The sequence below is a fragment of the Antechinus flavipes genome, chromosome 3, assembly GCF_016432865.1.
Source record: "Antechinus flavipes isolate AdamAnt ecotype Samford, QLD, Australia chromosome 3, AdamAnt_v2, whole genome shotgun sequence".
NCBI lineage: Eukaryota > Metazoa > Chordata > Mammalia > Dasyuromorphia > Dasyuridae > Antechinus > Antechinus flavipes.
Window position 1 is genome coordinate 234,798,814 of NC_067400.1, and position 27,973 is coordinate 234,826,786.

The following is a 27,973-nucleotide window of genomic DNA, read 5'->3' on the forward strand; positions in this document are numbered from 1 at the left end:
AATATTAATGTCTTCATAATCCAGGGCCTTGAACATAATTCAAATATTTTATTCATTCGTTCAGAATGATTATTGTGTAGTTTCATCCTGTTGGAGGAGAATGCACTGTGCAATCATGAATTTTTGAAGACAAAAAAAAAAAAAAGGGAACAGAGTAATCTAGCAAGATAGACAGCCTACTATGTAGATGTGGAAGAGGAAAGCTGTTGCAGATGAGAACAGTCTGCAACTAATTTTCCTAAAAAGTTATCTGGAAGCTTTGAAGCGCAGAAATCTTATACGTATCCTGAAAAAGTTTTGTTTCTGAGTGTAACAGATTTAAGAGTGAATTGAAAAAAGTATTTTGGGCAATCTGGATATATTAAAATTACACTGGTAACTACAGGGCATTAGTGAATAAAGTACTTAATTATAACTAGTTATCTATAAAATCTTGCTCTATATAGTATTTTTAAACTTAATGATTAGTATTATTGGCTAATATATACAACTAGCTTTTTATTAAAGAGACTTTTTTAATTTTTAGAAACAAATTTAGAAGCATACTAATTTCTCTCTCATTAATTAGGCCCAGACAATCCTGGCTATTCAGACCTAAGAAGAAATAACCAAGGCACTGCTCATTTAATTGCAAAAAAAGTATGACCATATATGATTTAATGTCATGAATTGGTTCTGGAAATATACACAGCATTCAGCAAATTTTTATTACAAGTCAGTTAATTTCATAGAAACAATGCAACATTACAATTTTTAGCAACATTTTAGAACTTTACAATACATTGATATTATTATTAATGATATTCATATAAAAATTAATTGGACTAAACATATATAATTTTAGCTAAATCCAAGATTTAAAGGACTGTTCATATATTGGAGAATGGCTAAGCAAATAGAAGTTGATGAATATAATAACATATTCTTGCTCTATAAGAAATTATGAAATGGACAATTTCAGAGAAGTCTGGAAAGACCTGTATATACTGATATAAAGTAGAATGAGCAGAACCGGGATAAGTAGTTATATAATAATTACTTATGCAATAAAATAAATTTTAAAAGACACGACAGTTCTGATCGATGCAGCGACCAATTATGATTCCAATGATATAAAGCATATTTTCCATGTCTTGAAATAAAGGTAATGGACTCAAGTTTCAGAACAAGAAATAACATTTTTTTTAAAAATCTCCATCATTGCCTGTTGCCATTTTTTGTTAATTTTCAGGGTATGTGGTAAAATCTCAGAGTTAAGTTGATTTAATTAATACTTTCAGTGCTTTAAAGCAGGGGTTAGCAAACTACACCCGGAGGTTCAAATTTCCATTGCCTGTTGCTTACATTTTTGAATGCAATAAAACTTGATTTAATAAAACAAAACCATTTTGAGTTTCTGACAATGTCTTACCAACCCTACCAACCCCAAATATAGAGCATGTTTTCATATGGTCATTTATAGTTTATTCTTTTGAAAGCTTCAATGCTGGTTTTGTAAATCCAACTTACAAAGAAGACAGGAACCATCAAAATGGAATTAAAAAAAACAAATATTCTATGAATGTATGTTCCTCTTAAAAAAGACAAATTAGTAATTATTTGTTTTCCAAAAGAATGCAACACTGGATTCCTTTCAATAGTGTTCTTAAAAGCAATTTGATATATACGCAGCTGCTTCAGGAGGAAGAAGATTGGGACAAAGCTAAGAGTGCTAACTGGAGTCTTCATTATCAGTGATATTTTCATTTACATTGTTATAGTTGATATTGTATATATTGGTTCTGTTTGTTTTGCTCTGTATCAGTTATGATGTCTCTGATGCTTACTCCTATGTGAGCTTCAGTAAATTACTCCCTTGTCATGATTTCCTCAAGTATAAAATGAGTTTAGAAAAGGGAACTCAGAGACCACATCCAGCTTGATCTTAATCAAGAGGTGCAATCAGGTGGCAAACTAGGGATAGAGCATTAGACTGGAATACAAGGTCTCAGATCCTTACTAGTCCACTTACTAGTGGACAAGTCAATTAAGCTCTCTGCCTCAGTTTCCTTATCTGTAAAAATGAGAAAATTGGACTTGTTCGCCTCTAAGATCCTTCACAGCACTAAACCTATGACCCTATGATCTATAAATATCATTTCGTGTATAAATCAAAGCACACCTGTATTTTCATCTAGCTCTCATTTTCAGGCTGACCTTTATGACTGGGTGAAGAGCTTCGTTTTCTGGAAGGCTCCTTTTGTTCAAGAGAAGGGTACTTTTTTGCATTCAAGTCAATGATCTTCTTTTCAATAAAAGAATTCCTGAGCAGACTAGTTTTTGTTGGTTCTGTTGACATTTACAGAAAGAAGAGGTTTGGAGCATTGGACAGGGAAAAAGAGGAAAACAATTTAGTCCACCTTTTAAAACCCATTCTAACAATCTCTCTGGCAAATAAACAATGTCCCCACACCCTTTCTTAAGCTTTAGGTTTTCCTTTCTATTTGAACAGACATATACATTGACTTCCAAACTCTATTTTGGAATATGGTCCAATATCATCAAAACTGAATAGCTGCTCTAGGAGTTTCTGGTCTCTTTTTCTATCTTCTATTCTGGGACCCAATATATGTGCAAATCCATACTCTAATTACAAGCAACCCAATTCTTGAAAGTGTTTGTGTGCTCTGAAAGAGAAAATATGCAAAGCTACAGAAGACTTGGAAAATAAAATTTTAAATAGTATTTACCATTCACAAAACAACGTGTTGACTTTTTAAATGAGGTAAATAATTGGGGACAGGTAGTTGGTGCAGTAAATAATAATGCTGGGACTCATCCTATAGAATTCAAATCTGGCCTCAAACACTGAAGCAGGAAGAGGTTAGTTAGAAGATGACTTTGATCTCACTAAAATAAATGCTTATATCAGTAAAATCCTTGATATCATCTGGTCAATTAAACAGGGAAAATTTCAGTTAAACCTTTTAAGTGTAATTTTATCCTGTACCATATTATTGTTTGTTTTTTTATTGAGCCATTTTAATCATGTCAGACTCTTCATGACCCCATTTTGGGGTTTTCTTGGCCAAGATATTAGAGTGGTTTGCCATTTCCTTCTCCAGCTTATTTTACAGATGAGGAAACTGAGGTAAACAATGTAATTTACCTAGGATCACACAAAAAAATAAGTGTCTGAGGTCTTTTGACTCTAGGCCCAGAGCTTTATCTACTAAGTCACCCAGCTACTTCTATAATAATATTAATAATAGTAGTAGTAGTAGTAGAAATGATATTAATAAATATTCTTGCCTTTATAATTGGAAAAAAATTGTAGGCAAAAGTTAAATATATCCACATTAAAAACAATAGCAGTAATGCACTGGATTTTGCATAAGAAAACAATACCAATGGGGTCATTTTTAAAAAAATATTCCCACTGACAACTACTGGGGTTGGACTTGGGCATACCTAGCCTGTGAGAGCTGAAGTTCCAGCTTCATTACATTGACTGGCATTTCAAATCATTGCTTATTCAGAAGCTATAGAGATTATCCCCAAAAAAGTAAACAAAAGCATCAGGGAGGGAATTCAAACCTATACTGCTACTCCTTGCTCTGTGCCCAGAATCCACATAATCAACACCAATTCTCCTACATAGAGAGGCAGAAATAACTAGAAATACATGTCAAGGCCATCTTCAAACACTAAAATATAGGTTATGGCAATATAAAAATTTAAGATGGGATGGTTAGGAATGACATGGTAGCCTCTTTTTCAATAGGGATTTAATTTCACCCCCTCCTTTCTGTTCCTCACATACAATGCTCCCTTTCCTCCTTTCTGGATATTTCCACCAGCTGTCCCTATACCTAGAACACTTTTTCTCTTTATCTTCATTTCCTGGCTTCTCTGAAATCTCACCTCCTAAAGTTCCACCTTTTGCAAGAAGACTGTCCTTATCCTCCATAATTCTGGTGCCTTCATTCTGTGATCCTCTCCAATTTATCCACCATATGTCTTGTTTGTAATTTTGTCTTTCTGAATGACATTTTATTTTATTCAAATCTTGTCTTCCCTATTAGACTATAATCTAACCCTTTGAGAGCAAGGTTTTGGGGGGTTTTGCCTTTCTTTGCCCCTAGCACTTAGCACAATGTTTTTAATAAATGCTAGTTGGTTGATTGACAGTACCTGCAAATGGTATTTTCTTCTTCTGAAAACTTTGTGGTGGGCTTCCAGAAGGACTAGAGAAACCGATATCAGCTGGGGATACAGTTCTTAGTGTATGTTTCTGTAAAGGTGTATTTGTCATCTTCTCTGTTTTTGAAATCACTGCAAAGGTGGGTTTTTTATACCTAGGTTGTTTTTTTTTCAAAAAGGGAAAATTGAAAAGAGAAAACATGAAATATTTTGACCGAGAATGCACAAATATATCATTAAAAGATCATGGCAAAAACGCTACATTTAAACAACTCAACTGCTTTCTATTTCAACACAAAAAAAAATCCAAATACTTAAATTTCAGTAAGACTGATTTTCAGGAATGCTTTATAAAATTTCATTTATTCAACGAAAAATAAAAACAAAATTCCAAACTAAACTGCAAATCCAATTGTCCAACCTGTGATTTCCCAGAAGACAGGAGGGGTACCCAGAAGATACAATGTGTACTAATGTCACAATACATGACAAAACTTCATGGAGCCCCCCATGTGAGAAAAAGAATAAAATTGGGGAAGTAGAATCACAATATATCTATGCATATCTATGCAATTGTAGCTGTTGCACTCCTATTTAAGATAGTTTTATTGCCATGGACCTGAACTAGTTTGCAGAACTAGTACGCAGAGAATGCACACTCTCTAGGACCACCATTTTTCTATCTAAAGTCAAGATTTAGAAAAAGATGCAGAAACACTGTTGCATTTAAGCAATGCAACAGTGACTCTTACCTCCTGCTATATTTTTTCCTCTTTCAGATATATTTGTCACATTGTGAAACATAGCTATCTGATTTGGTGGCTTGGTGTGAAGTGTACACTCCATGAGAACGGGGACTAGATCTTAGCTAAACTGTGTGTCTTCACTAGTAACTAATATAATGGTCTGCATGTAGTTGGGGATATAATAATACTTATAGAATGTGGAATGATGAAGATTTTATATACAGAAGAAAGAATCAAAATGGACTCCACTACAGATATTGAAGTGGAAGCAATATCAGGGTGCTGTGAAAAAAACATTAGATATATTATCCTGGATTGTTGTTCAGTTGTTTTCAGTCATGTTCAGTTGTTCACAGCCCTATTTGAGGTTTTTTTGGCAAAGATAATGGAATGTTTTGCCATTTAACTTCTCCAGCTCAATTTACAATTGAGGAAACTGAGGCAAATAGGATTAAGTGACTTGCCTGGGATCACATAGATATTAAGTGTCCAAGGCTGGATTTGAACTTAGGAAAATTAATCCTGACTCTAGGCTTGTGCTATCTAGCTATCCATTATCCTGGAGTCACTCTATCCTCTGTGGTCCTCATGTTCCTCATCTATAAAATGGTTTGTAAGATTTCTTTCAACTTTAAATCTTAAGATCCCACTTCAATTTCATGTTAATTATGCTGGTGGAATACATATGCTGGTGTTAGATGGACAGAAATGAGTCTTATTTTGAGAAGACAGTATTATTTCTTTTACCTAGTAGAAAGATATAGTTTACTGTCTGTTCCACTACATGTAAAAAGTAAACAACCAAGAGAATTTCACCCATCAAGGAATAGAAAAGTGGAAATGAGTCATTTGTAAAGAATGAGAGGATGCTTTCTATTCTTTGTATCATTTTGCATGTATTTGGGGAAAAAATAAAATACTATTAAGAAAAAATCATTAGTTTAACGTCTATATAACATCATTTCTCTTCTTGTCTTGAATCAAACTGTTCTTTAATTTAGTTATTCAAATTAATGACCGAACCAGAAACACTAGAGAACCAGATTACCCAGTTCAATTGCAGATCATCAGATAAAACAGTCAAATGGAAGAACAGGATAAATGGACAAACTTACAGAAAAAAATAACTATAGCTATATTTGATATATTCATTTAACTATTAATTTATATTAAATAGAATAATGTTTTATGATTAATATATGTTCAATTAAGGAACTAAATTTAATTGGGGGGCAGAGTCAGGGATTTAGATTCGGCAGATTTGTCTTGAAACCTAAATCTGTTGCTTATTACTTAGGAAATCCTGAGCAAATCACCTTAATTTCCCCAATCGTAAAATCAGGTGTTGGGCTAGAGGACTTTGAAGATGCCTTTAATCTCTTCATCTAAGATACTATGAATTCCACGTTCATGGGAATTCCCAATCCTTCCCAAGTCTGGAATGCAAATTCAAATTTTCAAAACTATATATAAGAATCAATTCCACATTAGAAAAAAAAATTGCATAATGAGGCCATGCCATGATCCACAAGGTATTCTAACCCTGTCTTTCTCACAGAGATATGAATCCTGTTAAATGAGAAATCACTTATAATAGATTCATCCCCAAGTTCCTTCCCAGTTCACAGGCAACCTATTTGTTACTAATAATGACTGATATCTGTGGATCATTGGAATTTACAAAGCAATTTTCATACTTTTAAAAAATGGTTCAGACAAATGATTTTATTGAATTTTCAGCCTAGAAACTCTTCACCTAAGCAAATTGGCCACTTGTCTGTAACTTTTAAATTTTAGAGGTTTAGTTGCCCAGAAAACTGAAGAATTTATAGTGGCTAGCTAATTTCAAAAGTGTCAAAACTGAAACTTGAACACTAGCTATCTTTCCACTCTAAAAGTTTGCCTATTTTTACATACATTATTTAATTTTATTTCAGAAAAGTACTCTTGATAGAATATGTCTATGTAGAACTGGCATTTGAATACCTGTATAATGCTAAATATTCATTATAAAACTAGAAATTTTTTTTAAATTAATGATACCAATGTACATACTTATACATTGTAGAATGTATAATGTACATTGCAGATACTAATGTACAGTTTCATGAGGAACTCTCAATCATGGGCTTCCACCAAGATTCAGTTTTCAGCCCCCTTTTTGGCAATTAAAAGATCATTGTAATTTTGGGAGGGGGCAGTTAGGTGGTGCAATGGATAGAGTGCCAAGCTTGGCTGTCAGGTACACTCATCTTCCCAGCCTCAGGACACTTACTAGCTGTGTGTCCTCAGACAAGTCACTAAACCTAGTTAGTGGCAAATCACTCCAGTATCTCTGTCAAGAAAATCTCAAAATGGAATTACAAAAAACCTGAAATGATTGAAAATACTGAACAACAAGTGTTAATAATATAGGTTAAACTTAAAAGTATGTCATTTTACTTTTTTTTCTCAGAAAACTGGTTATTAAACATTTACCCACACACTTCTGGGATAAAGGCTGATGTTAGAATTGGACTTTTTCTCTAAAAATTTGAAATCAGAAAGAAAAAAAATGTAACCAGAACAGTGGTAGTGATTTGGGAAAGTATTAAGAGATAGAATAGGCTTAGAAAGATAAGGCATGATGTGATATCCCTAGCTGTCCTTTTAGGTACTGGTGGTACTTTCTTTTGTACTCCCCAATTCACTGGTCCTGATGGGACCTTGATCCCCATTACCCAGATTTCCTTTACCACTACCATCTTCTGTCAGTTATTTGTCCCCTTTTATACTTCAGTCTATCCAGTTGTATCACCTAATGAAAGGTGGCTTTTATCTCCAGAAACCATGACAATTTTCTCTACTTTATCATTGATGTCAGTGCCTGACTCACTGTCTCCCACTCTGCTTAAACTCTCACCCTCCTCTTGGAAACATCAGAATATTATTGATAGTCTTTCAAATACCTTAAATGACAGCAATGACAAGATGTGAAAATATTGAGTACATTGTAGACATTTCAGATCTTTTATTTCCTGAAACACTTTGAATAATTTTTTTAATTTTTAATAGCTTTTTTATCTTTCAAAATGCATGCAAATTTAGTTTTTAACATTCAGCCTTGAAAAACCTTGTATTCCAAGTTTTTCTCCCTCCCTCCCTCTCTTCTCCATCCCCTAGATAGCAAGCAATCCAATATAGATTAAACATGTGCAATTGAATGACATTGTGAGAGTGACTTGTAATTTGTCTCTAAAATAAGCTCATTGAAATAAAATTCTGTGTAAAATGAGAATACAAATGTACTTTAGCTTCTCAAAACTAATCTTAAGGAAAACTTAACTTAAAACTTCCTTTTTCTTAATAATATTTTATTTTTCCCCAAATACATGCAAAAATATTTTCAACATTCAACCAATGGAATAGCAAGCAATCTGATAGAAGTTAAACATGTGCAGTTCTTCTAAACATATTTCCATATGTGTCGTGCTGCTCAAACAAAAAATCATATCCAAAGAGGAAAAAACACAAGAAGCGGGAAGGAAAAGCAAACAAACAAACAACAAAAGTGAAAATACTATGCTTTGATCTACATTCAGTCTTCATAGTTCTGATTCTGGATGCAGATAGCACTTTCCATCCATTCTTTTGGAATTGCTTTGAATCATCTCATTGCTGAAAAGAGCCAAGTTAAGGCTCCTTTTGCAAAAATAAATCATGCAAAATATGCCAAAAGGGGAAAACAATGTCAAAGGAAACTTAACAGCAAATTTAAGAAGACTCAAAAGACAATATGAAAAATGTATGTCATGCAAAAAAATAGAATAATTACTCAGTTTCTTCATCTTTTTCTGTATTATGCCACCAGTCCAACATCATGGATTCAGTGTAAAGGTTCTGAACTCTTTCAAGGTGATTTTGTCCCATTTCAATTTCATGCAGTAAAAGGTTCAATTGTTCATTCTGCCAAAATGAGACACATATACTACTCAGAAAATACGGTTGATCTACATTTTATAAAAACATTTCTTAAAACTTGTCATCTGATTGAGGGAAAGAAAAACACAAGACTTTTTTTCCCCATGTTAGCTCCCCAAAAGTTCAGTCAGATCATTATCTTTCAATTAAAGTCAAGTTAGTCAAGTCAACAAATATTTTTTCCAAAAGTTCTATTTAATTATTTATCTACTAATTAATTAATTTTAACATTAACTTTTTCAAAATTTTGGAGTTCTAAATTCTCTCTCTTCCTCAGGCCGTTCCCTTTCCATTGAATAGGTAAGCAGTATGATATCAATTATACATGGGAAGTCATAGAAAACACATTTCCTTATTAGCCATTGTCAAGCATTTATTAAGTACTATGTATTGGGACTTGTTCTTAGTTCTGGAATAGCAAAAAATAATCCCTGCTTTTGAGATCTAGAAGGAAGAGAGGTTTGTTACTATTGAGATTTTCAGTCATGTCTGACTCTTCATGTTCCTATTTGTAGTTCTCTTGGCAAAGATAGGGGAGCGGTTTACCATTTCCTTCTCCAGCTCACTTTATAGATGAGGAAATGGAGGCAAGCAGGGTTAAGTAGTTTTCCCAACCCAGGATTACACATGTAGTAAGTATGTGGTCCAGGATTTGAACTCAAGAAAATGACTCTAGGCCCATCACTCCATCCACTGTACCACTTAGATGCTTCAATGCCAGAAGGTAGAGAAGGGAGAGATAATAGCACAACTTTGTACAAACATATATCTCATATATGTGAGTTAATTTCCTTTCTAATTACATTTGGATAAATTCATGTAGATGAAGGCATTTAACCAACAGAGAATTTCCCAAAAATCAGTGTGGTTTTAAGGTTAAAACTGTACTTACTATTTAGGCATATTCTACATAAGTCATTTCCAAAAATAGGATGTCAGGTAAACAATATTATGAGGGAATTAATTTCAATAAGAATATAAATCTAGAGCTAGAAGGGGCCTCAGAGGCTGTCTAATCCAATGGCCTCAAATGAAAAAATTGAAGTCCAAGAATGTTAAATGATTTGCCCAGGATCAGACAGGTAATAAGTATCAAAGGAAAGTCCTGTGACTCGACGACAATGTCTGGGAATCAGCTGCATTGAACTGATGACTTTACTGCAAACATGTCTTTCTTGAGAGCATATGGCATATACCCAAATAAGATAATTTACAAAGCAATTGACTTTAATTATTGCTGTATTAATAATTCCATAAATTTTGTAATAAGTGAAGCAAAATGACATCTCCATGAAGAAGAGAATGAGATTATAATACAAACTTTTTTCAGTTTTCACTACTACTTTCTTTATTTTTTTTCTAATATATGCTAATGAACATGGCCTTCCTCCAAAGTTAGAATTAGTCAAAACTATGAAGCAAAGTTTGTCTTTGATGCCTTCCCCTACTCTATAGAGTGCATCACCCAAAGACGTCATTTTTTATGTCCTATTTGCTCAGTGCACTTATGTGGCTTGTTGCCTGACCAAAATCTCCCCAACATCCTATCCATAATCAGATTTCTGCCTCTGTCCTATCTTCTCCTTCATCAAATAATTAAGTGCTTTCATTTGAAAAAAAAATTATGTTGTCATTAAATGTTCTCTCCTGCAAAAATTCCTGCTCCATTTGGCTAATCTTAGCCAAATATTAGAAGGAAAGCAATCTGATTAAACTAATTCACACTAAGTATAAAAGACTGACCAATGCTGCTTTAATTCTACATATTTTGTAAAAGATGATGCATGCTAATTATTGCATTTTCAGTCCTTTCCATTAAAAGAGTAATACCATGGAAGTGTTAGCTCTTTGGAGTAGGGATATGATATGATAATACATCATCTCCCACTAGAACAGTAAGTCTCATTTGTTGAGATCATTTCAAGGACCTGAAGCAGCAGTTTTCTATTGCAAGCAGGGTTGGACATTATCAAATCAAAAGTGACTATTCCTTTAAAGGTATCTGATTGATGAACTCTCCAAATTAAAGTAATTTTCTTCTTTTTTTCTTTTATTCTTTCCTTTTTTCCTTCCTTTTTTCTTCCCTCCCTCTTTCTCTCCCTTCCTTCCTTCCTTCCTTGCCTCCCTCCCTTCCTTCATTCCTTCCTTCCTTTCTTCTTTCCTTCATTTTTATTCTTTCCATCTGTCTTTTTTTGCAACATAGTTAATATGACTAATATGTTTTGCATGACTTCATATGTATAATGGGTGTTTGTTTTCCTTGACTTCTCAATGAATGGGAGATGGATGGAAGAAGAGAAAATTAACAACTGAAAATAAATGTTTAAGTAATAATAAGAAGGTTTGAAGGACTCACAACCCACACAAAGATGTAGATGTACAAGATGCAGTTTTGTTTTCTCTATCTGATGGGGAGCTGTGGAGTCAACTACAGATAGAGCTTCTAGCAAGAGGAAGCTGGATAGGAAGAAAAAGGAAGGATAATAGGTCCTCATCATCCTTAGAAATATCCTCAATGAAGTTACATGGTCTCAGGATTATATATTGAGAGTAGGTAGAGACCTTAGAAATGAATTCTTTCATTTTATAGGTAAAAAAAACTGATACAGGATTCAAAAAGGTATCCAAAGTCCAAAAATCATACAGGTAGTGTTTCTGTAGCAAAATTTGAACCCAGGTTTTTCTTGACTCCAAGCTCAGCACTCTCCTTATTTTGCCACCTCATAAGGACCTAAGTAAAATGTACACATCCAACTTTTGCTGCCATCTTGTTTCTTCTTCCTTCCCTAGTGGGCAGAAAGGCAAGCAGAAGCTCTCACTCTTTTCCTGTGGCCAAGTCAGGGATCATTTCATCTCTAATGCAGTAAGAAGATAAACCTTGTCTGGGGACAAAACAATACACAAAATACATTCTGACAGTGCCCAAACCAATAGAATTAGCCACAACCAGATTATTAGAGAAGCATTTTGTTGTAGGGTTTTGCTACTATTATTCTAATAAGATGAAAATAATAGTTAACCAACCTCAGGTCTTTAATACTAAATCAAATAAACACCTCCTCCCCATCAGATGAACTCTTACCGCGTAAATAGCTGGGTCCAAAGGATCGCGGGAAACAAAATGTAAGTAATGGAATTCTCCTCCAGTCTTGAAGGAGAGCATCTTCAAAAAGTCATTGGCATCTTCATCATGGTAATTGAGGGAGATTGTATGAATAGGAATTTTCTTTTGAAGTTGGATTTGAGAAAAAATTGTTTCTGCAGGCTATTGTAGGTTATTTTTAAAAGACAGAAAGAGGTGGGATGAGGAGAAGGGGAATTTGAAGAGGGAGGAAAAGAGGGAGGAGAAAAGAGATAAAGAAAAAGAGGGGAAAAAAGAAGGGAAAGAAGAAAATAATTCCTTAGTACACATGTCACTGTGACAACAGCAATTTTTAATTTATAATTTCATGACTTAACAATGGATGTTCTGGTTTCATTTTAATGTCAGTGATTTGATTGTGGTCTACATGCAGGTAAAATCAGCAATTGATAATGTTTTATGAGTTTAAATAAGCATCTGGACTTATAAGTTTCTATACTTTAAAAAAAATTCCATTTAACTCTGCCTCCAGAGCAGGTGGAAGATAGGACAATGATTATAAACCAGACACTTAAGAGAAACAAATCAATCAATAAGCATTTATTTAGGAGCTTATTTTGTGCAAAGCACTGGGCTTTCTAGCACTGTACTGAGTGCTAGAAATACAAAGGCACAGTCTCTGTCCTCAAGGAGATTATATTTGAATGGAACCAGTCATGTTTATTTGAAGCAAAGGGATGTGGAAAACTAGCTTAGCATTCATGCAGCCTACAAATGGTATACTAATGCCTCCCTCTAGGATTAATGAGGTCATGAGAGAGCTGGGAAGGAAGAATGAAATGAGGGTCCATATCATATTCTCAATCCTATAGTTTTTAAAGAATGGACTCGATTCTCTTAGACCCAAAATCAACTTACAGAGAATTCTTGTTGCTCAAGAATTTTTCACCTGCAAAGTCCTCCATAAATTCAAGCAAAGTGAAATGTACTGTATATAAAGTTATAGTAATGTTCTGGGATGACCAACTGTAAATGCTATTCTCAGCATTACAATCATCCACGACTACTTTTAAGGACTTATAATGAAAAATCTTATCCATACCCAGAGAAGAAACTGATTGAAGCATTCTCTCTTTCTCTATCTCTCTCATTTTAATTTAATTTTTCTTGAGAGTTTTTATTTTCATTAGGATAGGAGGATCTGTATTTTCTTTCATAACTTGACTTTTATGGAAATGTTTTACATAATTTCACATATGATTTCTTAATTATGGGTAAGGAAAAGGGAGAGAACCTAGAACTCAAAAATTTTAAAAACAAATATTTTAAAAATATTTTGAATGTAACTGGTAGAATATATCTTAATTTAAATGACAAAAAATAAAAAAATTACATTAAAAAAGAATAAAAATATTTTTCTAAAGTTTAGGAAATAAGGCTCAGTGTACTGTATTTAAATGGTAATTAATTTAATTAACTAATTAATTAAATTAATTTAAACTGTAAATTTAAAAATTAAGCATTAAACTGTATTTGGCAGGGCACCATAATTGCCAATCCTTGATCACTCTCACCACCTGCTTCTTATGATCTTCAGCAGTCAAGCCAGGGACAAACTAACAAAATTCCCAAAGAGGTCAATTCAATTTAACTAAACACGTGATGTAATTCATATTTATATGGCATTCTAAAGGTTCGTAGAGCCATTTTCACTTTGTGATCACTTTGTAACCATTTATCAATTGGAGAATGGCGTGAATTCTTATAAATTTGAGTCAATTCTCTATATACTTTTAAAATGAGGCCTTTATCAGAACCCTTGAAGGTAAAAATATTTTCCTAGTTTATTGCTTCCCTTCTAATCTTGGCTGCATTAGTTTTGTTTGTACAAAAACTATTTTGTGTTCAGTAAGGAACTCCAGTTCTTCTTTGGTGGCAAATTCTTCCTTCTCCATAGATCTGAGAGATAAGCTATCCTTTGTTTTTCTAATTTGCTTATAGTATCACTCTTTATGTCAAAATCATGAACCCATTTTGACCTTATCTTGGTATATGGTGTTAGGTGTCAGTCAATGCCTTGTTTCTGCCATAATTGTTTCCAATTTTCCCAGCAGTATTTGTCAAATAATGTGTTTTTATCCCAAAAGCTGGGGTTTTGGGTTTGTCAAACACCAGATTACTAAGGTCATTGACTATTTTGTCCTCTAAATCTAACCTATTCCACTGATCAACTACTCTTGTTTCTTAGCCAGTACCAAATGATTTTGATGACTGCTGCTTTATAATATAGTTTTAGGTTTAGCACAGCTAGGCCACCTTTCCTTGCATTTTTTTTCTTGACCTTTTGTTCTTCCAGAAGAAGTTTGCTATTATTTTTTCTAGATCTGTAAAATAATTTCTTGGGAGTTTGATTGGTATGGCACTGAATAAGTAGATTAATTTAGGTACTATTGTCATTTTTATTATATTCACTCGGCCTACCCATGAATACTTAATATTTTTCTAGTTGAATAGATCTGATTTTATTTGTGTGGAAAGTGTTGTGTAATTGTATTTATATAGTTTCTGACTTTGCCTTGGCAGACTCTATATTATCAACAGTTATTTTAAATGGAATTTCTCTTTGTATCTCTTGCTATTGGACTTTGTTGGTAATATGTACAAATGCTGATGATTTATGTGGATTTATTTTGTATCTGAAACTTTGCTGAAGTTGTGAATTGCTTCTAATAGTTTTTTTTTAAGTTGATTCTCTAGGGTTCTCTAAGTATACCATCATATCATCTGCAAAAGAGTGATAATTTGGTTTCCTCATTAGTAATTCCTTTAATATTGATTTTGAGAACCACTTATTAATATTATCTATTTCTATTATGTTTTTATTTATTTTGTTAATTATTTTACAATTGCACTTTAATCTAGTTTAAGATATAATGGAAGGGTTTTTTTGGTCCATAATACATAGCCAACTATGTGTTTGCTATCTATTTATATTATAGTATTCTATGTGCAGGGTATATTGAAAGATATAAAAATGAACGTGACATTTCTGCCCTTAAGAAGCTTTCAGTCTAGTAACCAAATACAAATTTGTGTTCTCTTATTTTAAGAGGTTCTGTACTTCTACTCATAATCCTCTTTTTGAATCTTTTAATTAATTAAGAAAAATTTTAAAATGTAAAAATTAATGTGCCATACACTATGGTAATTGCTGAAGATATCAGTATAAAGAATGAAATAATTTCTAATAAGAAATGAAAAGTTCATATGTAAGCACATGCAAGAAAATAAAAGCTGGGGGGCAGCTAGGTGGTTCAGTGGATACAGCACCAGCCCTGAAGTCAGAAGGACTTGAGTTCAAATCTGGTCTCAGACACTTAACACTTTCAAGCTGTGTGACCCTGTGTGTAAGCAAAATCACCCCCAAATGCTTCAGCAAAACAAGTAAATAAATAAAAGCTGGATACATGTTTTTAAAAATACAGAATAATTAAAAACAAGGTCGTTTCAGAGGGGGGACACTAGCAGTTGAAATATCAAAAAGATCAAAAAAAGCTGGATCACAAAGCATGAGAGGAGTAGTAATGTCCATTGAGATTAGAAAGTTTGGTTAAGGGCCAGGTTGTGAATAACTTTAAAAGCCAAATAAGGGAGTTAATACTTTATCCTAGACATAATAAGAAACCATTGTAGTTGATTGAGTAAAGGATAATCAAATCTACATTTAAGGAAAGGAATTAAGATGGTGTAAGACTTGAAAATTAAAGGAGGCCGATGCAATAATATGGGTGAGTGATGAGGGCCTGAACAGAGGGGCTAGTTATGTGAATGGAAAAGGGAGTTAAATGAGATTAAAATGGAGGCAGAAACAGAAAGATTTGACATCCACTACATTTCCAGCATCAGGTATTCCAAATTTTTTTTATCCAAAAACCACAAATCTTTACTTTTAACAAATGACCTAATCAATGTGCTAAGAAAATGGATTCAATCTAATAAAATCCTTGAACTTACCTCCTCTCTACTTAGGAAAGAATTTTTGTGGGCTGACCTCATAACTAGCCTTTCCATAATATATTGTTTCATATGAAAATATATACTATGCTTCATCTTGTGATTTCAGTAACTCATCTCCCATGACTTCTTAGAGAATTTGTGAAGTAAAAAGGGAACCCAGCCAGATCAGGCGTAGCTACTGTCTAGATATTCATGAGTGAATGGCTTTGTGTTATTATATTGAATGGTTTTTAAGAGGAAAAAGCTATTCTGTTCCATTTATCTAAACCTTACGTAGCAACCTTCACTAATGAATTACATTCTGACCAAGGATAAGATAGTGATGAGAGCAGAGGGAAAGGGGAAGAAAATGATAAAATCCTAACAGATAATATTAGCCTGGGTTATAAAAATACATATAGGTATGCCCCTGATACACTTTCCTTACTGTATTCTCATCAGATATTATTTTAATACATATTGTTTCATTGGCTAGAGCATGTAACTTCTCAGGCAAAGCATCTTCTCTTGTGTATAACCTTAAGAGTTGATAATCCTTGTATTCATCTTTTTCCAGTATCTTTAGATGAGAAAGCTAGCTTCCAAATAAAAAAGAAAACATGGCAACTTTCTCAATAGTTTTTTTAAGCTAGAATAGGTTTTAAGGAATCTGGACACTCAGCTCATTCACAAAGTGTTATTTCAAATATTTCCTGCTGCTTCTTCCCTTCTATCCCATGGATAAAATAATACCTGATCAGGTCTCCCATCTGTCAGGATATAGATTACTTTTGTTTCTCTATCAGCAAAAGCAGTTTTAAGGGCATCCAATGTATTGGTGGAACTTCCAACCTGAGAGGGTGGGGGTAGAAGAAAGGATTAAAAAGAAAGAAAACATTAAGATATTACTAAACAGAGATAAATTTCTCTCATTTTTACTTTACCCATCCAATCACTTGCCAAATTGCATTTCTTTCCATAGGTTTCCATTGATCCCTAAAATCACTGATTGTTTAACCAGCTTTTGTTTTCAACATTTTGTGACTCCATCTGAGATTTTCTTAGCCAAGATACTAAAGCAGCTCGCCATTTCTTTCTCCAGCTCATTTTACAGATGAGAAAACTGAGGCAAACAGGGTTAAGTGACTTGCCCAGGGTAACAGACTGAGTGTCTGAGGCCAATCCTCATTCCTAGGCCCCCATCATTTACTAGGACTTTCAAAAATATCTTTCTCATTAAACACCCCACCTTCAAAATCATCAATCAACTATCCTGCTAAAATCATCCAATCATTAAACATTAAATACTTAATATGTGCCAAGCACTGATACACTAGATACACAAAGATGAAAATAAAATAGTCCCTGCCCTCAAAGAACATACATCCTATAGGGACACACCCTAATCCCAATACACACACACACACACACACACACACACACACACACACACACACATGTTGCTTGATATACACAAAGTATCTATAAACAAAATGTAATTTTAAGGGGGAAGTGGTTCCAGTTGGGGGGAAATCATGAAAAAAAACAAATGTAAATGGTATCACTTGAGCTGAGCTTAGAAGGAAAAGGAAGGTAGGAAGGAAGGAAGGAAGGAAGGAAGGAAGGAAGGAAGGAAGGAAGGAAGGAAGGAAGGAAGGAAGAAAGGAAGGAAGGAAGGAAGGAAGGAAGGAAGGAAGGAAGGAAGGAAAAAAGATGAAGGGGGAAAGGAGAGAGGCATTTAGTAAGTACTAGGCACTGTGATTTTACAAATAGTATCTCATTTGATTCTCACAATAATCCTGTAAAGGAGGTAATGTTATTATCCCAATTTTTTAGTTTAGGAAACTGAGACAGGCAGAGACTAAATGATATGGCCAGGGTCACACTGCTAGTTTTAAGTGCCTGAGACCACGTTTGAACTCAGGTCTTCCTGATTCCAGGTTTGCCATTCTATCCACTGAACCACCTAGCATGAAAGCACCTACAAAATTTCAGCTAATCTCCCTTTCCCAGTATCTCCTAAATCCAACCAATTCTTCACATAGCTGTCAAAGTTATTTTCCTTTCTTCCTTCCTTCCTCCCTTCTAAGCTCAGCTCAAGTGATACCATTTACATTTTTTCATGATTTCCCCCCAACTGGAACCACTTCCCCCTCAAAATGTAAAGATTGAAGTTAGACAGTATATGAGGAGGAATAATGTATAAGCCAGAAAAGACAGAAATGGATTGTAAAGGATTTTAAGGATTGTAAAGGACTAACAGGGTATTAGTATTCGATCTTAGAAACCACACATACACACACACACACACACACACACACACACACACAATTAGAATTAATTTAGTAGCTGGGGCAACAAGGTGACACAGTGGATGGTGTGCCTAGGAATGAGGATTGGCCTCAGACACTCAGTCTGTTACCCTGGGCAAGTCACTTAACCCTGTTTGCCTCAGTTTTCTCATCTGTAAAATGAGCTGGAGAAAGAAATGGCAAACTGCTTTAGTATCTTTGCTAAGAAAATCTCAGATGGAGTCACAAAATGTTGAAAACAAAAGCTGGTTAAACAAGTTGTAACATATGATTGTGATGTATATTATTATGCTATCAGAAATGATAAGCAGACTGATTTCAGAAAAATGTAGAAAGATTTAGATGAACTGATGCAAAATGAAGTGAACAAAACCAGTAGAACATTGTACACAGTAATAGCAATACAGTATGTTGATCAACTGTGATCAGCAATACAATGATCCAAGACAATCCCAAAGGACTTTTAATGAAAAATGCTATTCACATCCAGAGAAAGGACTGATGGAATCTGAATGCAAAATGAAGCATATTGTTTTCATTTTCTTTGTTTTTTTTTTCTTTTGGTCTGTTTCTTTCACAACATGACTAATATGGAAATATGTTTTACATGATTGTACATATATAACCTATATCAAATTGCTTATTATTTTAGCAAGGTAGAAGTAAGGGGGAAGGAAAAAAATTTGCAACTCAAAATTTTTTAAAACTGAATATTAAAAATTATCTTTACATGTAATTTGGAAAAAAAGTAAAACATATTTTAGAAAAAGAAAATGAATGACAACAAAAATAACAATAAAGAGTAATCAGACCTGTATTTCAAGAAAATCATTTTGCTAGCTAAGTAGAAGATGGATGAGAAAAAGGGAAATATTTCAATCTGTGAAAACAATTAGAATAGATCAGATAAGAAATTATAAGGTACTAGGATAATGACATGAATAAAGAGGAGATCCAGCAAGAAATAATTGACAAGACTGATGGAAAGAGAGGGAAAGAAAAGTAATACACACATATATACACACACTTACATATATATGTATATATGTGTGTGGGTATATGTATATATGTATGTGTATGTACACACATATTTATGTGTATATATAATGTACATATACACAAACTCCTCCGTGTCAAGTACTATGATACAGAGCTTTTTTACAAATATTATTTAATTTGATCCTCAAAATAATCCCACAAGGGAGATGTTGTTATCCCCATTTTATAGATGAGGAACCTGAAGTAAACAAAGGTTAAGTAACTTGCTCATCACCACATAGTTAATACTATACTACAGTAAAAACAAAAACTTTGTTTTGTGGGCCTTTAAATAAAGAAACTTCTTAGCCCTGGATGAGGGGGATAATCGTCCTCAACTGCCACATCTGGCCCGCAGGCCGTACTTTGAGGACCCCCGAGTTCTTAGAACATTAAGGGGGTGAAGGGTGGCAGTATCTAGAAGTAGTGACTTGCTTTGTGATAGACCATCCTCATCCTCAACTACACTGCTCAGACCTGTTCCTTAAAGTTTGTATAGTGGTTTCCTGCTTCCTATACATAAAATCCAAGATTTATATACCTTATGTTCCTAAGTCTTTTTTCAGAGTACTGGGTATTATTTTATTTTCCTTATCAATTCCAGTATGTTTACTCCATCTTTTTGTCTCAAAGAAATCTTTATTCATTCATCCTTTTCCTTTCTTTGAGTCTTTTCCAAGGCAACACGATTTCAAGGCAATAACAGATAAAAGTCTGTTAGACTTTTCCCATTTATAGCCTTTTATTTACATAGGTTCTAATAGCCACTCTTCTATGAACTTTTCCTGGGTAATTAAAGTAGAGAGTTTCCCCAGTTCCCACAAATCTGCCACAAGGCATCCATCTCTACAACTATTCACCCTAGTTTTCTCCAATATTTAACTCTCTTGTTCCTTACTTGATCTACTTACCATACCACATATTAATTTATCAGTATAACATTCCCATTTTTCTCTATGCTATAGAAAGCCCTTTCATTATATAGATCATAAATTTCCAGAATAAAAGAGATTAGCTATGTAACTCAAGGGTCTATCACAGCACCTCAAGAAATAATGGCTAATAAATGATTTTTATTAAACATCAGCTATTTCTATCATCTTAGCTCTTAAGTGTCTTCCTAAAGCAGGGGGTCTGATCAGGTCAACTCCTCTATTCAAAAAACACCTCCAGTATCAAATGCAAAAGACTTTGATGTTCAAAGCCCTTAATAATCTGCACTTTCTCACACCAGGGAGGAGTCTAGCCCTTTCCTCTATAATCCAATGAAATTAGCCTCCTTGAACAAGATGCTTCATCTCCTGGTTCTGGGCATTTTAACTAGCCCTCCTCTGGCTTCTATGGCTTCCTTCAAATCCCAGATAAAATCTCACTTTCTACAGGAAGTCCCAAATATTTATTGACTGAGTGACTTTTTGATATTATCTATGGTGAAAAATTACACAGGAACTGTTTTTGTTGTTTTTAATTTTAAGCCTCTAAAAGGGAGAGAGAGAGACTGCAGCATAAAAGATAATTCAAATTACGCTGAGGTTAGAATTTAGTTCCAATGATTCCAGGAAGCTGAACAACTTATATTGGATATTGTTGAATACTGTAAATGCTTCTATCTGGGCATGTAAAAGACAGCTTGAAGCCCTTATTATAGATTTTCTGTCTTGAAGATATGGCTTTTAATGCTGTTTTATCTATGTGTGTTTGTGGGTGAAAAACTAACTTGGTTACTGTTTCTTCAGCTGTCAACAGAGTTTTTAAATACACTGCCTGAATAACTCTTGGCATAGAATTAATAAGATTATTCATCCCTTCTTTCAACCCAGATTTTCTGCATATTACCTGTTATTTGATAAATGTGTTGCTCTCTTTGCATTTCGTAAAATTCGTCTGGATTCCAAAAATATTCTGTTATATTGTAGCTTCTGAGTTCACATAAAATAGACTATTTGTTATTTAAATGTCTAGTATTGAAATGTCTCCTAAGTGCCTAACAATATGCCTAGAAAAATAGTAGGTACTTAATAAATGCTTATTGATTGATTTGAAAGTGACCTTAGACCTACTACCTCTCTCATTTCACAGAAGTAGTCAAGAAATAAGGCTAGAACTTTAAAGTGGGCCAGATCACGAACCTTTTTGAATGGCAATCTACAGATTCTGGACTTCAACTAAGTCCACTTAGGGCATTATGACATAAAAATGAAACTAATCTAGTTTGGGAGCTCATCAATTCACGTTATAAAAGTTATACAAACATTTTGGGTTTTCATCTTTACTTGCCCATCTCTAGTGCATTTGTAACACAGAACACACTATATTAACATCTTTAAAAAGTAATGAGAACACCACATAGCATAGCTGATTTCTTGCAAATTCCAAATTAATTTAATAACATCTGAACTAACGAAGGTTTTCTTGAAAGCTATAATTACTAAGACACAATGCATAGGATCATGGACTTAAAAACAGAAATGATCCCAGAAATCCTCTAGACTCACTCTTTCATTTTAGAGACAGGGAAATTGAGACCTCTAAAGATGAAGTGATCCTTTCCAAAATCATATACATAATGAGTTCAAATCAGGATTTGAACCCATACCCTCAGGCTCCAAATCTAAAGCTTTTTCCACCACATCACCATTTTTCATGCTCCTTGGCAATTTCATCAGCTATTAATTTTGGACAATTTAACATGCTTGAAGCATGAAATGAACACTTTCTTTCCCAGGACCAACCAAGTTATTACTTGGCACAGAATTTTACAGCTACTGTTACTTCATACAGTAATTAGTCCTTCGTTTTTTAACAGAACCTCCAGGGAATGGGACTGCTCTATATGATGGGAAAGGCTTAGCTTTGATTAAAATTCAGAGTGATCTGCTATGTCTCTTGCTCCTTGATAAATCTGGGTCTCTGAGGTTTGCCATCTGTACTGTTTTAAAGATGGCTATAGTCCATGGCCACATTTGGCTTATCAAAAAAAAAACAGATTTTGATCCTTTTCTTAGTACCTTTTCAAGCATCTGGTTGACTGTTTGGGTCCTTAAAAAATGAAGGCTACACAGTCCAAGAAAGTGGAAACTTTTGAGAAAAGGGATATCCTTTTTAATTGACTATGTTATTTTACCAGCACAGTAAGATGTTATAAAAATTTATTTCTTCTAAAATGTTGAGTCAATGATGTAGCTCTAGAAAATCAAGAATTATGATTATGGTACTATGATTTGGTCCAATCTTTTAAAAAATCTATATGATATTATATAGAGATATAAATTATTCATACCCTGGTCCAGTGATACTACTACTAGAAAGACTCTGTAAAAAGAATATTGACAGCTCAAGCACTGAAAATACAAAGAAAGGCAATCCACTAGATTCAGCAAAATCTTGATATATTATCAACTGATTGAATAACTGCCATGTACTCCTTGTTATTAATTCTTGAGTCATTTCAGTCATGTCTAAATCTCTTTGTGACCCCATATTGAGTTTTCTTGGCAGAGATACTAGAGTGATTTGCCATTTCTTTCTTCAGCTCATTTTACAAATGAGAAAACTGAGGTGAATAGAGTTAAGTGACTTGTCCAGGGTCACATAGCTAGTAAGTGTCTAAGACTGAATTTGAGCTCAGGCCCTCCTGATTACAGGCCCAGTGCTCTATCCACAATGTCATTTAGCTGCCTGCTACTCCTTCTTATTAAAAATGAACAAGGCAGTTAGGTGGTGCAGTGGATAGAGCACCAGTCCTGAAGTCAGGAGGACCTGAGTTCAAATTTGACCTCAGACACTTAATACTTACTTCCCATCTGTTTGACTCTGGGCAAGTCACTTAGCCCTAAATGCCTCAGGAAAAAAAAAATTTATACACCAACTCATTCTGGGATCTCAAAGACTTTTCTAAGAATTTAGATAAATATATAAATATATAGATATAAATATACATATTTAGATGAATATATAGATTTAGATATATAGAAATACATAGATTTAGATAAATATAAAGAATAGATTCAATCCTATTCATTAATGCTTATTTTCTAAATGATAATCTTCATTTTACCTGAAGGTTTTTAACCCATTCCTTAGCCATTTTCAAATTCTCTTCATTAACTTCAACAAGTTTCTCTTGCCAAGGAATAGCCTTACCATCAAACTTGACAAAATTGATTTTTTTTTTGAATATCAGCTGCTCCTGTAATAGACAAATTTTATTCAGTCATAAAATATTCATTTCCCCAATATAACAAAAGATTTGAAAAATTCACAGATAAATAAACATCAATGACAATGAATGGGGTGAATTTTTTTTAATTGTGGATATTAAAAATTATATTAAATACCAATTCTTTAATAGACATTAATGTCTTTAATAGACATTTCATTTCAGTCTTTTTGATTCATGTGTAAATTGGAGTTATAAGAGGCAGAATGTACCAAGTCATTACTCTCTCTCTCTCTCTCTCTCTCTCTCTCTCTCTCTCTCTCTCTCTCTCTCTCTCTCTCTCTCTCTCTCTCTCTCTCTCTCTCTCTCACAAAGTCTCCACTGTCTGGGGCAGGATAGAACCAAGAGGACTGTTGATGATTCCAGATGCAGTGGATGACCTTGGCAATATCTAACCAAGCTCTAAGGATCCACAACAACTCCAAGCACTTCACCTGCCTTCGTTGCCATTGAAAAAATTGTTCTCATCTGCCCATTCCATCAGGCAAAGCTTTTACATGCCTGAGGTAGGTAGCCCCCTAACTCACCATAGAGTTTGAGACCCTTTGGTTGCCCTCAACCTGCTTTAGCCTCATTTACTTATAGTCTGGATGCTGATCACCTGTGTTAGGAAATGGAAATAAAACCTTCCTGGTAAAAGTCATCTAGAAAGTCTCTGCTTTACCTTATACCACAGATGTCAACTCTTCCACATTGGGGTCATAAAGGAAATAATAAAAGAATCAATATCCCTCCCATCAATGAGTTTTTAGAATAGAGAAAACTAAAGCAATGAGAGAGGATACAATAGAGAGGATACAATCCATTAAGCCTTCCAAACAAGAGGAAGATCTACTGATTTTTATCATTTTAAAAGGTTAAAGAGGAGCCCTTTTGAAATTTTTGCTTAGGAACCTAAACTCCGACTTCACACAATCCTTGATTCCCATAACTTTAAGTGCTCAGCTCCCCATCAGTCCTTTATCCCTCAGTAGATGATTACAGGTTGAGGCAATATTGCCAGTAAATAGGTCCCTAAAGTCGGGGGAAGTGACTACTTTCTCTAACCTTTAACAGCTGAAAAATCTTTTCTTTCACCAAGGGCAGTTTACTCTTCATTGAATGAGATGTATCGATGAGAATGTAGATGAAATCTTCAAGCACCAGTCCAAAGAGGCTTTGGCTTCCACTTTGTAGCCATTTAATCCTAGAGATAAGAAAAAGATAAGATAGGGATGATAACAGAGTTAATGGTCAGCAGAGAAGTATAGTACATTTCAGAAATCTTAATGAAACATCCAGTGAGAAATTCAGTAGATCTCCAATGAGATCTATCTATCACCCAATCTTCCCAGATATTTGCACGAACTTTACTTATTCTCTTTCGGAATGTGACCTGAAGCAAAACTTTTCAGTGGGCCTAATTAACCTTCTCTGTTTTCCCCAACAACTACAAAGATATTCAAAAATATAAACTTTATTATAGATTCAAGTAAAATAGAATTAAAGAAATAAATTTGATGAAGAAATAAAACATTTATCCCAAAGCTTTTCAATGAGTATGATGTTCAAATTAATTATTATTGCAAATCATCTGAGACAGGGATGGGAAGGGAATAAGCATTTGATGTAGAAATAAACCTCTCTATTCATTCCAAAACTTTTCAATGGGAATGATGTTCAAATTAATTGTTACTGCAAATCATCAGAGGCAGGGATGAGAAGGGAAAAAGCATTTATATGGTGGCTACTATATGCCAGGGACTAGGCTAAATATGTACAAATACAATCTTATTTTATCCTCACAACAATCCTGGGGTAGGTGCTACTATCCCTTTTTTTATACCTGAGGCAATTGAGGCAAACAGAGGTAAAGGAGCTTTGCCCAGAGTCACACAACTAGTAAATTTTAATTCAGGTTTTCCTGACTCCTAGTCCAGAACTCTATATCCTGATACACCCAGCTGCTGACTTGAGCTACTGTTCCACCTCATTTGTGAATAAAGAGATACCCAAGAACCACCCACATTCAAGCTGGCAAAGCCAGCAGATTCTTCTGGCTCTCATAAAACATATGGACAGTATCAAAGGATGAGTGAATAATATTCTATGACCAAGATCTTGGAAAGCTGTAAGAATAGGTGTTTCTTCTGTCCTCCCTCTTCAGGCAACTTTAAAGAAACATGGAAATGAGAATCTGACTGTTAACTCTCACTTAGAAAGCTCTTAAAAGCTAAATGGGCTTCAGGAGACACTACCAAGCAGAATTTCCCCGTTAATATCTTCCTCGATTCTGCTAATTCAACAAGAGTTTTATTTATTTATTTAGAGAGCATTATCAGAGACTTCTCTGGCTCCTTGAGGCTGATATATACTTCAGCTGAACTATATCTAAAAATTCAGGAATAGTACACACAGCTCTGGTTTCTAAGTGGAGGGTGAAAAAAATAATGAATAGTTAGGTCAGAGAAATGGAGTTAGTCACACAGCTATAACTCTTTTTCCTTAAAAGTATATAAGTACTGACCAAACAGTCTAGATATTCTAATGGGTAAGAAGCAGAAGATCTTGATTAAAACAGAAATAAAAGCCACATTAAAAGGATTCAGTAAAAGGGCATCCAGCTACCATCAGTGATTGAAAGTCACCAAGTAGAAATTAATTGCATACTGGGTACTAGAAGAACTGGTAGGTATAATTTCTTATTCCCTGTCAGCAGCTAGACAATGAAAAATCATGAAAAATGGGAGAGGAAGGCATCATAAGACTGGACATTAAAAAATGTCCTGAGTTTTAAAAGGACATAGGAAGTGAGGGGTGTTGTGGATAGTGTTGGATTCATCATCAGGAAGACCTGTCAAACTCCTGCATGATCCTGAGTAAGCCATTCAACCTCTCTCATCCTGAATTTCCCTGTGAGATGGCCAGTTCCAAATACAATAGTTCTTAACCCAAGGTTGATATATTAAAAAAAATATTTTGTTGACTATATTTCTTTTTTTTCATAATTATAACTTTTTATTGACAGAACCCATGCCTGGGTAATTTTTTACAACATTATCCCTTGCACTCACTTCTTTTTCAACTTTTCCCCTCCCTCTTTCCACCCCCTCCCGCAGATGGCAAGCAGTCCTATACATGTTAAAAATGTCACAGTATATCCTAGATACAATATATGTGTGCAGAACCAAACAATTCTCTTTTTGCACAGGAAGAATTGGATTCAGAAGGTAAAAATAATCCCAGAAGAAAAACAAAAGTGCGAACAGTTTATATTCATTTCCCAGTGTTCTTTCTTTGGGTGTAGCTGCTTCTGTCCATCATTGATCAATTGAAACTGAATTATATCTCTTTGGTGTTGACTATATTTCAAATATAATTAGTTCCTTTTATAATCTTATGTATTTTACTTATGTCCTTCAAATCATTATGAAAAGGGGTCCAGGGGCTTCACTTAAAAATCTCTGGTCTAGCGTTTCCCTTCCTGTAACAACAGGAATAGGAAATCTTCTAGATGCACTTGAGCACAAAACTGTCTATTCTTTTCACCTTGCCACCCCTACTAATCTATAGCTTCACCAAGAAGCCAATTGATAAAAATGAGAAGGACCCACGTGTTCGCATATAAACAAAAGGAATAATAGAGCTTGCTGGAGGTGATCTCTCCATGAGAAGAGATTGGCTAAGATCCCTTCCTCCTCCTTCCCTGAAGATCATGGCACCCAAAGTCCTATTGATCTCCCTGGTTCTAACCTTCCTTTCCTGTTACTCCCCCCAACCCTGACCATGTCTGTGCCCTAGGCATTTTATTCTATGCCCTGTATCTCCCTTATGTGAAATAAAATGGGTCACAATTACTTTACACATTATTAGCCTGACTCTTTTTTTTTTTTTTTGTGAAAACCCCCTTTAATTCCCTACATTGATGTTATAATATTGGACAGAAGCTCTTCATTCTAAAAGCAACATTCATAACTGAAAATAAATGGACATCTTGTATTTAATATTCAATTGCCCTTTATTAGCCCATATTCCACAGAAACTATCTTTTGGTCATGTTAATAATTTCATGCATTAGGAATGATAAGACAACATGCAGAAGATTAAATAGGCCTAAGATTCCTAGATTTACATCTCACCTCTAACACAAATGGACAATGTAACCCCAGGCAAATCAGTGTTCTATACATGGATATGTTTTGCAGCTCTCTAAAACATTAGATTCTCTAGAGCCCTATAGTAGTAAAGGGCAGGAGCATGCTAGTAAATGTTTAATAGCTCTCCAAAAAAGATTCTCTTATGACATGCTTTTAGGTTTAACTTGCATTCTTAACATTTTCTCCATCACTTTCTAAATTTAGACAATCAAGAAAATATTAAATTATGCCCTGATTTTATAGCATTTGCTAATTTCTAAGGTGTAAAGACACACAATGAAAATTTAGCAATGGTTGTCTCC

The 27,973-nt window shown here is 34.3% G+C and overlaps 1 protein-coding gene across 4 annotated transcripts in view; it reads right to left on the reverse strand.

The window, feature by feature from the left end:
* The window catches only part of VWA3B (von Willebrand factor A domain containing 3B), a 230,197-nt gene that overhangs the window by 87,572 nt on the left and 114,652 nt on the right, over positions 1–27,973 (reverse strand). For 3 of the 4 annotated variants that reach the window (XM_051984663.1, XM_051984661.1, XM_051984664.1), the window contains 7 exons: positions 24,583–24,721; positions 23,374–23,505; positions 16,720–16,818; positions 11,971–12,153; positions 8,743–8,873; positions 4,174–4,337; positions 2,197–2,328 (listed from right to left, as the gene is read on the reverse strand). In XM_051984663.1, the coding sequence (XP_051840623.1) occupies positions 2,197–2,328; positions 4,174–4,337; positions 8,743–8,873; positions 11,971–12,153; positions 16,720–16,818; positions 23,374–23,505; positions 24,583–24,721 (980 nt within the window). The remainder of the gene's footprint in view (positions 1–2,196; positions 2,329–4,173; positions 4,338–8,742; positions 8,874–11,970; positions 12,154–16,719; positions 16,819–23,373; positions 23,506–24,582; positions 24,722–27,973) is intronic. The other variant, XM_051984662.1, reaches the window with a different exon arrangement.